The sequence below is a fragment of the Chlamydotis macqueenii genome, chromosome 15 (assembly GCF_036417535.1).
Source record: "Chlamydotis macqueenii isolate bChlMac1 chromosome 15, bChlMac1.mat, whole genome shotgun sequence".
NCBI lineage: Eukaryota > Metazoa > Chordata > Aves > Otidiformes > Otididae > Chlamydotis > Chlamydotis macqueenii.
Window position 1 is genome coordinate 11,604,210 of NC_141570.1, and position 14,477 is coordinate 11,618,686.

The 14,477-nt window shown below is 40.3% G+C and overlaps 1 protein-coding gene across 1 annotated transcript in view; it reads left to right on the forward strand.

Annotated features, from left to right (window-relative positions):
• The window catches only part of APOLTP (apolipoprotein lipid transfer particle homolog), a 103,191-nt gene that overhangs the window by 2,538 nt on the left and 86,176 nt on the right, over positions 1-14,477 (forward strand). Inside the window, exons 2-5 of the mRNA XM_086759664.1 lie at positions 9,514-9,564; positions 11,172-11,332; positions 12,831-12,901; positions 14,001-14,166. Of these exons, the coding sequence (XP_086615790.1) occupies positions 9,514-9,564; positions 11,172-11,332; positions 12,831-12,901; positions 14,001-14,166 (449 nt within the window). The remainder of the gene's footprint in view (positions 1-9,513; positions 9,565-11,171; positions 11,333-12,830; positions 12,902-14,000; positions 14,167-14,477) is intronic.

Here is a 14,477-nt window from a genome sequence, read left to right on the forward strand (position 1 = left end):
GCATTCTCTGTCCTGCAGACCGTTTACACACAGAGCCACACTTGAAAATGTGTTGTTTTCCTGCAACTCAGGCCCTTTAAATATTTTTTTCAGTTAAAATTCCTTTGGGTAGAACTTTCATGTGTAATACAACTGAACAAATGTATAGATATGGTTACACTTTTACACACCAGTCACCAGTAGGGAGAAAATAGATATGTAATATGTTCAGTTGGAAAGAATTCCTGTTAATCATGCAAGAATACCCAGCTTTTTTTAATGAAGTATTTTTTCTTTTTTTTTTTTTTTTTCTTTTGAGAGGCAGAAATTACAAGGCAAGGCAGTACCTCAAACAATTTTGTTCTAATGAACTGATTTTTGTTATTAAGCAACATTTTGGTTAATTTGTTAATAAGCAAGATGAGTTGTGAATGAATAGGTTTTCATCTGTTGATAGATACAGGAGTGGGATGCTGACTTTGTGCTCATGCTATTCTCACAAGTAAGGGAGGGCCATCTGAAATCCTCCAGCCTCATGTGACAAATCTGAGTGAAGCCTTCCTCTGCCCCCACCTTCATTAGCTTTCCAGGATGACTTTGTTTTCTGTTACACTTTGACAGTGATATTTCCATTAGATTTCTATTTTTAATTGACAGAACTTGCACAATGTTCAAACTTAGTTAATTCTGATGAGGCTTGTGCCAGAAGGAAGTAAAATTTGGGGTTTTTTTATGCAAAGAGAATCCAAAATAAAGACTGTTAAAACAAGTAGAAGGCAGCGGACAGCCTTGCAAGAGGGAGTTGTTAAGCAAGAGCACAGGGGTTTCAAAAATATACTATTTATTACAGTGTTTGTGAAAGCACTTCTGGCAGTCTAAACCCAAGTTCTTTTTAAATAAATGATTTGTGGGAACACAAAGTCAGTTAATTATTCTTCATAACTGAGCAGGACAAGGTGAGTAATGGAGTATACACATCCTAGGAATAAAAACTAGGAAGTGTGAGTGCTGTGACAAACGTGTGAAGTGTTTGTAGTTCAAGTGACTTGTATTTTATAGCAAATTAACCTTTGTGTTCCTATTCTCTTTAAAAGATCCTGCAGCATGATACAAATTCATTATCTTTAGGATGACTTTTAATGTATTTTTGTGAGGTGAATACCCTTGTATAAGCTGTGCTGGATGGAAATCCAGTGTAGAAATAAATTCTCTGACAAGTGTCTTATTTCTTTTTCAAACTAGGACACCAAAAGGCATATGGTGAAACTTGCTGATTTCAAAGGAAGTGCTTCTTATTGCTACTTATAATTGATTTCTGGTACAATTTTTTTTTTTGTTTAAGAATCTGAAAATCTAGTGTTTGTTTGAACAGGTGGCTGGCTGTGTGGTTTGGAGATGCTAAAAACAGTCATGCTCAAGTCTAGAATAAACTAAGAGTGAGTAGGAGGCTTTTTGAAAGTCCTTTTGTGGTTGTGTGTTTTCCTTCCTGCAACATCTTGGTCTTTGTAACAAAAAAAAAGGCAGTTTCACTGAGCTCTAGAAGATTATTGCATTAACAGGCCATATGCCAGAGTGCTCTAGGATCTAAAGCCATGGTGCATTTGAATGTAACAAAAGCAGTGGTGGAGGGGAAGACAAACCCAAAGCAGTTTCCATCTCTTGCTCCCGAAGCCTCTGAAGCAGCTTCTCGTGGCGTGCTACCCTGAGTAGTGTGGGAGGGAGGGAGGCAGGCAAAGCTTGTCCAGCTCTGTTGTACAAAAGTTACCTTAGGCTCATGCTTCATAAGGTGCTCTAGTTCTTCACAAAATAGAAACATAGAAGAAGGGTTTTGGTTGGAAGAGACCTTTAAAGATCATCTGTTCCTGCCATCGAGAGGAATATCTGTCACTAGATCACATCACTCAAAAGTTCTGACAAACCTGACCTTGAACTCTTCAGTGATGGGGCAGCCCATCCTTCTCTAGGCAACCCTTCCCAGGGTCTCACCACCACCATCATTATCAATTTCTGCCCTATGTCCAATCTATTTCAGTTTAAAACTGTTACTCCTTGTCCTATCTCTACAGGCCTTGATAAGAAGTCTCCCTGACTTACTAATACATCTCCTTTATCTGCTGAAAGGCTGCAGTAAGGTCTCCCCAGCGCTGAAGAATTTTTCAGTGTGGGATAACAAATAAATACACCCGCGCACCCGCAATGGTGAAGAACCTAAGCCGCCCCTTCGCGCGCAGCAGGCGGGCGCGACCACCCTGTGGTTCCGCAAAGCCGCCGTTGACCGGTTCGGGCGCCTTTCGGCGCTCGGTGCCGCTGTGGCTGCAGGACCCCGGCCCGCGCTGCTGCTCGAGGGGCGCGCGCGGGAGGGCGGCGGTGCCCCTGCCCCCTCGCGCCGGGCCGGGCCGGGCCAAGCCGCCTCAGGCGCGGCTCCGTCTTCCCTCCGCCTCGCCACGGCGCCGTGCGCGGTTTCTCGGACTCCGTTCTGCGCCCGGGGACAGCGGCCGGCGCCGGGTGAGGGGCGCGCTGGGGGTGGGCCCGTTGGTGAGGCGGTGCGGTGTGGTGCAGTGTGCAGGGGCCGCCGTCGCGCGCTGCCCCAGCCCCGGGAAAGGCGGGTGGCGCCTTCCTCGCTGAATTTCATCCTGTTAAAAGGGCTGAAAAACGTCTCGCAGTGCTACTCGGCTTAGGTGTTTTTCTTTTTTTTTTTTTTTTTTTCTTTCTGGGAAATTATGTCTTTGGAACAGTTTGCCCAACGCTCTGCCGTGGGAAGTGTTCCATGCTGTGAGGGTTTCCCGCGCCTCGCGTGCCCGTCCATGGCGGCGGCAGGCTGCGGCGGGTTTCTCGTCAGATCTCGTTGTAGGGTCCGGAACGAGTGAAATCTGTCACGGTACCGAACATCTGTAGGAAGAGGCAGGCGGGAGCGGGCGCTCCTCGACGCCCTCGCCGGCCGGGCTCTGCGGGAGCTGCAGCGGCCCCTGCCGCCATCACGGGAGCGCGACCGGCCCGGGGCCTGGGGGCTCAGAGGCGCGGGTTTGGAGCCACGGCCAAGGGCGCTTTCCTCCTGCTTTTGCCTTTCAGGGTTAAACGTGAGTTTTATAACAATAATATTCATTTAAAAGAACTTGTGGCGCCTTTACAGAACAGACTTTACCAGTTAAAGCTCACATTTTTCTGGCAATACTAGCGTAGAGTTTTCAGGTGTCTATAGTCATCCTCACTCTGTTGTGTGCTAAATGGCATTTTTTATTAAATTCGTTTTGCAAATTTGAGTAAAATAGGCATTAAGATGGATGAATACTTTCCTCAGACTTGCCACTTTCATTAAGCTACTGTGTTTGCAGTACATGTGCCTGATTTTCGTCAGTATTTTAGGATTATCTAGGACAGTACCATGGTGGAAATTTCTTTTTGGGAGGTTCTTTGTCTGCCTGTTTTAGGCATGGTGGTTTGACTTTTCAGAAAAATCCCAGTCAGAGGGAGAGAGAAAAAAAATACTTAAAAGATGTTGAGCTTGTTTTTCAGTCTCGGACTGCATCCTGCACTTACCAACCCACTCAAATGAGTGAAGTTAGTCAAGTACACAGGACACTGATGTTATGCTGTGTTTTATCATAAAGGTTTGGCTTCAGTGTGCATGTAAGAGTCTACTGCAAATCAGGCATTTGATTTCTAACTTTGAAGTTTCAGTACGAAGGGCCCGAAGTCTGTGATACACTGAAAATGCGATTTGAAATATTTTTTACAAAGAAGCTCTGGAGTTCTGTTGTGAGTTTCTTTGTATGAAACTGTCAAGATTCAAGCAAGCTCAAATTTATAAATTCTTGAGTGTGCATATACACTTAAGACAATTTTCTTCCTTTCTGTTAATATAGTTTCTTCCCTAAGAAATGGGAAGCTGCAAAGCTAAAACTTGACATTAAAATGCAAATTTGATTATTTCGGAAAGTGTGATTTACAGCTGTAACTGAAAAAGCAGAGCAAGACAATTTAAACAAAATAGAAAATTAGATGCAGTTACCAGGTAACATTGAATTCAATTTTCTTTCTCTAAGCCAAAGCCCAAATCCTCAAGCTCCTCAGTTCCAGCAGTCCTTTCCATATGTAACATACCTCGAGATCACAGCCTAAATCCAAGTATGAATGTGACCCTGACCTGTGGGTCTCTTAATATGTTGACATGTAAGCCATTCTGTAATTAACATTTTTACATAGAAATTCACTGTATCTGGGTTTTTTTTGTGTGTGGATCTTCTATGCCAATATTCAGTCTGTGGCTCACAGTGCCATTACTGGCCGTTTATCCTCAGTCTGGTATCTGAAAGGGAGAGACTCTGGTCATGCTGATCTCTGAATCTGGACCTCTCCAGTTCTCAGACACTGGGATCGCTGGTGGCTTCTGATGGAAACTTAAGAATAGCTGCTGCTCTGTTCTTACAGACATTAGAATTCCTCTTAACTCTGCTCAAGCACGTGTTGTGTGCCTGTGTTTATTTGATCATTTACATTTAACAAGATTGCTTGTGCTTAAAATTAAGTGTATATATATGCATTAATGTCCAATGTTTAGAAATGAAAACTGTTACTCCCTCTTAAACCTTTTGAAATTTTTTTTTTGCTAATTCTTAAAGAGAATCCTTCTTCTATGACACCAGTTATTTTTGCACTAAAATGTTGCTACTCTAGAAATTATGATTGAAATGCTAATGTCTGTAGTTAAGTATTTGTCTTAAAGCCGTAAAACATGTCTCTTACTATATGGCACCTTATCAAAAAGCTCATCGGAGAAGTGCGATTTTCTTAGTGTGATGCCTGTTGTGTAACCTCTTGGAAAGATGCTGTCTTGTCATGTGATAAGACATGATACAGTGCTGTTGGTCTGCCCATGTGCAGTTCTAAGGCATCCCAAAATTTAGTGTGCTGCAGTTTTGTAAACAGATCTGACATTTTTTGGTCCATCTGATTAGACGCTGTTGTTTCAGGAACTTTGGGCACGAATTGTCTCTCAGCATAGTTAATGCAATTTTTCCTGGTCAGCCCCATTCCTGAAGTTCCTTCCTTGTGGCAAAGGAGTTGCCTGTGACCTGCATGAATTGTTCTGGGTGAAAATTAGAAATGTAACTGAAAGATAAAATGTGATTATTTTCTTTCATGAGAAACCCGCCCACAGCACTCTAAGAAAAGTCTAGCTATTTAGAGACAAAATGGTTTCTGAAAGAGCTTCTGATGTTTGAGAAGGAGTTGAAATGACTAATAAAACAGCCTCATTTCAAGAAAGCATTTAGATTTGAGCACATGCTTAATTTTTGAAGTGTGATTATCCTTAAAATTAAGCACTTATTTATGTACTCTGCTGATTCTGGGCATTGGTGCCATACAGGAGGTTAACATAAACTAAGTGGAAAACTTACTATAAAGTGTCACATTAATTTAAAATGCAGATTATGTTGGCCTTTCCAATGGTTTACAAATATTATGCTTAATATGAGGGCAGGGCTACAAACGCTCAGCATGCAAACACCGCCTGTAACTTGTTGCTGTTAGACTGTGTGATTCTTAGGAGAGTCATGATAAGGCAGAAATTCTCTCTAATCCCGATTTTGATATTCCCACTGACTTCAGTGTAAGTTTTATGCTTTTTTTTTTATAATAGCTATGTGAAATACATTGAAAAATTTTACTATATAAACAGTTAAAAGTCAAACTACTGTGGGAAATGGGCAATAATAGTGTTTAGAGAAAACAATTGTCACAATATAGCAATTTTCTGGTATATTAATCATGCTTTTATGTTAATGCCAAGCTATTAATGTACCTGCTTCTATCCGTAATGCTGATAGTAGACCAAGAGCTGAATGACTGTAGGATAACATACAGAGCACATACTATATCCAGATGAGCTGTAATCTTAAAATTAAAAAGGAGAACAAATACAAGATTGAGTAACTCAGCTGAGTAAAAATGGCAAACCCAGCAAGTTGCAAGATTTCCACAATGAAATCTCTGAAGCAATTTTAAAGTTAGAATATTCTGAAAAATCATAGTGGAGACGGAGGAAGGCTTTCTCGGTTACCGCTTTGAGTTGATCATAGGAAATATGAAGACCTAGAAGACCTTTGTCTGATGTGCTGTAAAAAACTGATTGCTACCAGAAGGACTGTAGCTGAGTGGTTTTGTATGTTATTTGTGCACAATTTCATTCATCTTAAGTTTGGGACTTTGGTTGAAGGGATGAGCTGCCGCCCATGAACTTGCTTGCTCCCAGTGGAAACACCTTTCCTTCAGCCGCAAAGCTCTTGCTTTCATCCTATGTGCTTTCTGATTGATTAATCATCAGGGAATGGTTGCTAAAGTGATTTTAAAATTTATTTATTTATTTTAAACTTACTATGTGGGATTGTTCTGAGCATTTGCTGTGTTGTGATACCTTATACTTAATTTCTTTTCCTTGCGATTTAATGGAATTTCTAATAGGTCAACTTCTTTCTTTTTTTTGCAAGAAGGCTGAAATGCTGTTAGGGATTGGGATGTTTGTGTGTGTCGCTCTCTGTCCCCTTATTACACATGTGCACCCTCCCCTCTGCAGGCTGCACTGCCAGAGCCCCTCCTCTGGTTGGAAGAGGGGAGTTGAAATAGTAAGCTCCTGCTTTGTGAAGGAGATTTTCTTTCATTGCCTTGCTCAGAGGTGCCTTTGAGAGGAGAACTGATGTGGTTTTGTTAACTCCTGGGCTGAGGAGGTGATTTCGATGGCCGTGGGGCTGCATGCCATCATTTTACTCTGTGCTGTTGTGGCAGGAGCTTCAGGGAGTAAGTAGAAGAAACTTTTTCCTCTGCTAAGATTGATCTCTCTCAATGCAAAATACTTCTGCTAAGGAATGATCTCGCTAGCAAAACTCCTGAGATGCTGTAAATTATGTTACAACTTGTAGGTTTGCGGTAATTCTTGTAGCAGCTTTGTCTTGATTTTCAGTGTAGTGTAGCAATTCGCTTTACTGAGCTCTCTGGGTGGTACTGGGCAGGTGGGAGGGCACCCTACCTGTAAAGGAGAGCGATTAAATAGTGCATCTTCCTTCAGCATTGCTAGGGAAAGCAACAGAAATGGTGAGATGTGCCAGTCAATTAATTATCTCACCTGAAATAACATGTTAGTATCATGTTCTAAAATTGTGCTCACTTTGGGTTCTGGCAGATGAAGGGTTCTGAAAAGTGTGAGTAGATCATGATCTATGTCAATGATGTGGTCCTCTGTTACTCTTATCAGCTGAACAGAGATAAGTGCATGCTGTTTCTACAACCAAAATAAATTGGGGAAGGAAATTTCAAATTTAAAAAGAACAAAGCAAAGAGCAGAAACTCTAAAGTTAGGCACCTTAACAAAGTGCCTGATTGTCCAAAGTGCTCAGCCTACCACACTAACTGTCTGTGATAAGCACGTCTAAAAATTCTGAGCACAGCATTCACGTATCCTCATGGGAGCTGAGAGAGCTCTTAAATCTGGTCCTGGAGAGCCATACTCAACATTTTAAAAATCTGATGCTACATAACAGAGGTGAATTTTCCAGATTTGTCTTACCATATCAAGGTTAATTTGTATTAATTTGTTAATTTTAATTGAACAATTTGTACTAATTTCTTAATTAAAAGCCATTAACTTAAAACTACCTTTTTTCCACTGTTTAAAAGGAAAGGGTGAGGTAGATAGCCCTTTTCTCACCTGACCCACTAGATACTTAGGGATGATTTTTCCCGCCTCAAGGAGACTGAGAAGTGTATTTCTTTCTCTCCAAATGCAGTGTGTTTGGAATGTTAAAGTTAATGCATATGCTTTATGCATAGAGAGGTATACTTATAAAAATTAATAGTCAGATTTCAACATAATTCTCATATGTTACATGATGTTGTCTCTATGCTAGAAAGTTTTCTAGTTTGGTAGATACCTGTAGCACTAGGATCAAATTTTCTTGAAGATAACATGTTATTCGTACTTATTAAAAGTAAAATCTGAAGTTCCATACAGATAATTAGTTCTGCAAAATAAAAAGGAGCACTGGTTGGGAGGAAAATACAAGTATGGGGGCAAGACATTTCCAAGAAAAATGTAATTCTACTCTCCAGAAACTTAAATTTTAACTTGGGAATAAAAATATATATAAGCTTGAGTGGTTGCTGAAGAAACAACCACTTCCTTTTTGAAAATACAGTTCCAATAAATAATATAAATGTGGATTTTAAATGTTGAGGTTTGACAAGAGCATTTCCTTCAGGCATATAGCATATATAAAACATCCAAAAGCACAGAACCAGAATAAAGAGGCTCTTCAAACTTCTCTCTCCAGTGGGAGACACAGCTAAGCAGCACAGGGATCTCAGTTGCGGCTTAACTGGGAGGTTTACTAGCGTATAGTACAGCACAGAGATTGAGGGTGATTATACTTGCTATTGAACTTCTTGTTGGAGTTACTTTTAAGAAAGATTTATCAATAATGGCAAGTTAGGGCTGAATGCTTTTAATAGTAATTAAATAATGTAATACATGATTTATTAATAAAGTAGCATTTTCTTTCAGTATGGTACACACAAGTGCCGTGTATTGAAGTGCAGCAGGATCGCATACTTGGTTTTGGCTGTTCCTTGTCTATCACTGCAGTGCATATGAGCAGCTGGGGTCCGGCTGATTTTGCAATATGCACGTTTCTGTCAGTGTCTAGGACTGACGAATGTAATTCTGGCAGGCTTATTTAAGGTCATTCAGCATCAGAGTATTAGAGTGAGAGTTTTACTAGTTTACTGTGCAGATGTGTGCACACAGAGCGCAGAGAAGGAATGGAGGTGGTGTACATAGCAGCCCTGACTGTTTCCTATGTTCATGCCAGTGCAAATCTGAAGCTGTTCCATCTCTGTGATGTAAGTGTACATCCCCCTGAATTCACTGCCCTCCCAGGCAAAGTCTGAATGAATGTCATGCTGAAGAACAGACTCTCCAGTGTTAAAGGATGTTTTAACCACCTGCCACCCTTGAGTTGTGATGTTTAAGTGTTCCTTAGTGTGCTGGTGCTGGAAAAGTTTTTATTGGGCAGTAAAGCTTGCTCTTGTTCTGCTTTAGATGATACTTAGGATTTCTTGAATGTTCATGTGTGATTAAAAATCTTAGCTAAGTAGAAATTTTACCTAACTGCAATAAAGTTAAAAGCCTATGGACGTGAAGAAGTATGGTGTGTAGAATGTGTATTTATTTCTTGGATGAAGAACCGCTTTTTAAAATTTGCTTGGTAACCAATGGTATTGTATTTCCTTAACCTACCCCGATGAATATGCTAAGGTGTGCCATTCCTTTATGTAAATGCTTGTGTGGTATAGATGTGTGGAAAGGGGCAGGAGTCTTGTGCTTGTATAGTCAGTAGCAAAACTCTCATGGATTTTTTTTTTTTTTTTTTTGAGGGCCATGCTTTGGTTTGGGTTATTTCATCGTAATTGAAAAGCAACAGATCTATCTTAAGCTGCACACAAATTTTCAGTGCTTTTCTATTATCTTACCTGTCATTGCAGGATCCTTGGAGAGTTTAAGTTATGGAGCTTCCTGTTTTGCAGAGTGTGTAGGTGAGTAAACCAAGACTGTGTTCAGGCCTTGTTTGTGATGAGGAAGGAGAGATTTGAAAACTTACTTCTCTTCGGCAGGGATGTTGTGTTCTTAGAAGAATGATACTTAGAGTGATTGGCATTCATGGAAGTAGTGGAGAAGTTCCACTAAGCTTTACAGGCCCAAACATGCCTAAAGCTCACATTCTGTGAACTCAAGAAAACTCCTACGCATTAGAACTAAGCAAACTACTAAACCAGTGCAAGACAAAACCCAGCCATGTATGAGTGTCTTTTCTACCAGTACGCAGTGTTACCTCCTTTCATACTGAAATGGGCATGAAGAAAGACTTCTCCTTCAGTGAGCAGGCACAGAACTTCTGTTCTGCAAGGGAGAAATGGATGGGAAGACAGAATATTGAACTGACCTGGAAAGATTTGATTGAATGTCTTGAAGTACAGTTTGTAACTTAGGCTTCTCTTTTACATTGCCAGCAGGCACTTGAATGTGGAAAAGTACTTTTCAGTGTAACAGGAGGGGGAGCCCATGGATGTTCTACTGCCAAGGAGATCTTGCACTGGCCTCTTAGCTGCCTACTCAGACAGTGCAGCTCAGAGACCCTTCTTTTGTTTAATATTCATCTCTGTATGGCTGTGTCCTTGAAAGTGCTTGAGTGTTGCAAAGCGGATGTGAGGCAGAGAAAAAGAAGCTCTCTATTATGGGAGCCACAATGGTCCGTTTTCCTAGGTGTCTTCTTCATCTGAGGAAAGAGAGAGTATTTTCTTTGAATTTTTCCTCTTCTGCACTTCAGTGGGCCCAGTTAACAGAACACCATGATGCCTTATCTCTTAGGGACATCTTATTTGTTACAATCTCACACACCACAGCCATGAAGACATATGGCTTTGAAAGTATTATGACACTCATCTTCTCATCCTTTCAAGGCTAATGCTTATCCCCTGGTCTAGAAGAGAGATTAGAGGAATACAGAGACCATGTAGCACACATGATGGTGTCTGACATGATATTCACTAGAAGACATTGCTGCACATGGAAATTTGCCAGGTCATTACTATGTCTTCATACAAATAATTCTTAACTTCCCATGCTTTCTTTTCCTGAGCCTGGATCTTTTCAGGCAGGCTTTCAGAACCAAAGTTCTTTGCTTAAAAAAACACATCATTTAGTTTGTCTGCATATGTGTAGCCACAGCATCAGCGTAAAAAGCACTGAATGTATCGGCAGATCTTTTTTATCTTGCTGTTGCAGAAGTCCTGCATTGTAGCTCTCTGAAAGGTATTGAAAGAGCATCATGCTGTAAATGCATTGCATTCCCTTTCTGCTCTTGGGAATTGGATTCCTGCCTTGATGGAAATTGTGAGGTTATGTGCGTAGGCGAAAAGGGAATTCTTTTCACCTTCCATACAGGAGTTATCGCTAGCATGCAGAGTGCTTTCAGAAACCCAGTTCTTTCAGTTGTAAATCCCAATGGGAAGGGAACGTTCTGAATATCCAGCCCCTTGTTTAGGTGATTTTGTTGGCCAAAAGATAAAAAGTAGAAAAAAAATAGGGGGAGAGGGAGGCCTGGTAGACTAAAAAAAAGATTTTTTTTTTGTTTGTTTCCTAGGACACAATGCATCGTACTTCCCCAAGAAAGCTAGATACAGCTACAGGTATTCAGCAGTCACCAGCACATTCCTGCAGGGAAGTATGTACAAAAGCAGTAGCATCTCTCTGGAGAGCACAGTGATCATTGAGGTGTTGGGGAACTGCCAGATGGTTTTGAAAGTGAGTATTGTCATAATCATCTGAGTGATTGGGATGAACTAATGTGGAACTGTTATCTTTCTTTGGGATTACTGCTGCATTTAAAACATTTCTTTTTCTTGTAATTAAAAGCCAGTTCAATTCTAGATGTCATAATTAGAACTGCAGAATTACTTTGATGAGACATAGCTTCAAATTACATATTTGCCAGTTTTAAAGGGCAAATTAAGCAAATAATTGTTTTCTTTCCTAAGTGGCATGACAGTTTCACTGTTTTGTCACATGAAGTGCAGAACTGGAGATGAGGCCAGTGCTTTTGAAAAGAACTTGGGGGTTTTTTTAAGCACTTTTATATCTGTAGCAGTAATTGTAAAATAGCAAAAATTTTAAAGAGAACCTGAGAAACCTGTAGGATGTGCTGGATTGGTGCCATTCCTAGCACAGTGTGAAACTCCTTGTAACACTCCATTGATCTTGGCGGGAGGTCTCTCTCTCAGTGACAAGAGCAATAGACTGGTTTCAAATTACAGACCTCTTCCTGGGGTGCACCCCGTGGTAGGCCAGTTTGAGAACTACAGTGTTTTAGCAGGGGGAGCATGGAAAATAAACTTCTCTCATCTGCCTTGAATTTCTTTCAGGTGAACAGAGGGGATAATTCATGGGTTCTGCAGGGGATTGACATCTGTGTGTTATATACACATATACATGAGGCCAATGAAGAACAGGATAGTTATCCCTGTCCTAACATGATCACATGGGTAAAATTAACTGGCCAGTGGTCCCATGATTTTGCATGAAGAATGAGAATTTGGGTACTGTCTTCAAATTGAATCACTCTCTTCTGCCTTACAATATGAGTGGCTGGATTCCCCAACTTCGAGCTCTTTTTCTTAACATGAGGCCTCTTAAGATATGCAAAACAATATGTAGTTGGTTGAAAGCTTGTCTTTATAAAAAGTTAAAAAGTAGAAGATAGTAAGAAAAAAAACTACTAACAGTTGCAGTCTGTGCTGTACTGAAATGGGGCAGAGCACTACCATTTTTGATCTACTATTTGAGAACAGTTCTTCCTTACTACAATAAGCCAAATAGCAAGTACTTTAGAAATTTCCATAATGAACTTAAGTATGCATTTTCTCTTCTGAATTTGGTAAAAGTAAGCTGTGAAATGACTGCTAGATACTCGTCATTTTGCTTCTCAACCAGAGTAGAAAGGACTTATGTTTATCCAGGCTTCTACTTTACTCCAGAGTAGGTGACTGCTTCTGGGTTGAAAATAAAAGGGATGTAATACTGCCGTAGAAAATGTATTTAATAGTGAATGAAACTTCTTCGTAGAAGAAATTTCTGGAAACCATCTCAGATACACAACCTGAAGATGTGGCTGTTGCAGTTGTGTTGTGTGCAAAACTGAACCTTTTTTCGTAGTCCGTGACGTTGTATATAGATATCTTTTGTGACAAAGTCCAGAAGTTCCTGTTGACAATGGTATTTGTTGCTCTCTGATCTTTGCTCCTAGGTGCAAGATGTACAGATTAAGAAAAGTCTGGCATCCAGAGAGGAGCCTCTGAAGGAAATGGACAGTCTAAGGTAGAAAAACTTCTAATCTGGTCTAGTTCTTGTTTTTTGAAGCTGTGTGGCTTAGTAGCAGCGTGACTTGACATTGTTCACTCTGTTTCATACTCTGTTTAGTTTTAGTTGGATGTCTTTTTGTTTGTTTGTTTTTTGAAGCAAGATCAAGATATGAGCACCATCAGCATTTTGCTCATGTCTGCCATCTGAGTTGCAATTGCTACTTTTACAGACTCTTGAGTTTTGAAATACATTTCAGAAGTTCATGGTTTGGAGGATTCTCACAATGCAAAATTTTTTTTTTTTTCTTCTAGGTTATTTAAATTGCATTTATTTGTCTAATGTAATTTTCTTCCTTTTGTGGTTTTGTTTTTAGTAGCTCATTCGTAACATCTGTCTGTGTTTCCCTCTGATTTTCAAAGGTATAGACTTTAGTGAAAATGCCTAGACAGAAAGGTCTCTTCCAAATGTGGAGGTCTGGTATTTTCCCAGCAAGCTGATGCTTCTTGTGTTGTCAAAAAAACTGAACAGTTCTATTGTCTGATTAAGCTCAGCCTTGTAACCTTCCTCTTTGTCTTGCCACTTGGATTCTCAGCCTTTAAACAACACTGAGAACTGAGGTAATTGACACAAAGCAAATGATCAAAAAGAGCAAGTTTGGAGTAAATGCATTGCTTTTTATATTTGTCAAAAAGAGCTCTGTGTTCCACAGTACGGGTAGTGGTATCAGAGTTCAAATCAGAGTACAGAAACATCTTCTTCATAGAGATAAGAGCAGTTGTGTCTTGTTCTTTGCAGAGAAGCCAAGAAACAGAGGTAGCAAAGAAAGCATTCAGTGAAGCATGGCTATTGAAAATAATTATTCAGACAAGTGAACCTTATTAGCATTTGCCTCAGCCTATTGTGAATATCCAGTGGTCTAGCTTGTCCTCTGAACATGCATGTAATTTCCACAGATAGAAATTATAGAATAGAGGCTTGCTATAAAGAGTGGAGATACAGAATGAGAGAGATCCATTGTAGAGGAACAGCTCTGTTCAGAAAATCAGAGTCTAATGTCATAAACTGACTTGCAGCCACTGTTTGAAGCAAGAAACTATAAACTATTTTATTGCAGGAAAATACTAGAACAGCATCCTCTTCATTTTTCTTTCCATGAGGGGAAAGTTCTGAAGCTCTGTCCTGTGAGGAGTGAACAGACCTGGGCAGTGAACATAAAGCGAGGCATTCTCAGTGTCCTGCAGACATCACAAGCATCCACTGCTAGTGCAGTCATTGAAGAGGTGAGACCATCAGTAGAGTCATGCTCTAGGGTGGCTGTTATCCCTTGTGCATATTAAGTCTATTCCCTTTTTAAATAACTAAAGGTTTTTGACACCCAGTCACTGGTCAGCAGCCAGTGGTGGTTGTCTCATTGCTTTTTGTAGTGAATGTTATGAAATTATCTGTAATTTGCATTTTTATTGAGAGCTGGAATCTACTACCTTGTTATCTGAGCAAAAGCTGTGTATTGCAGAGCTCTCTGAGGAGTTGTAACAGCAGGTCTTGTGCTTTACCTGTTCTTTGGGGAAAATACAATATTCATTATTCATGA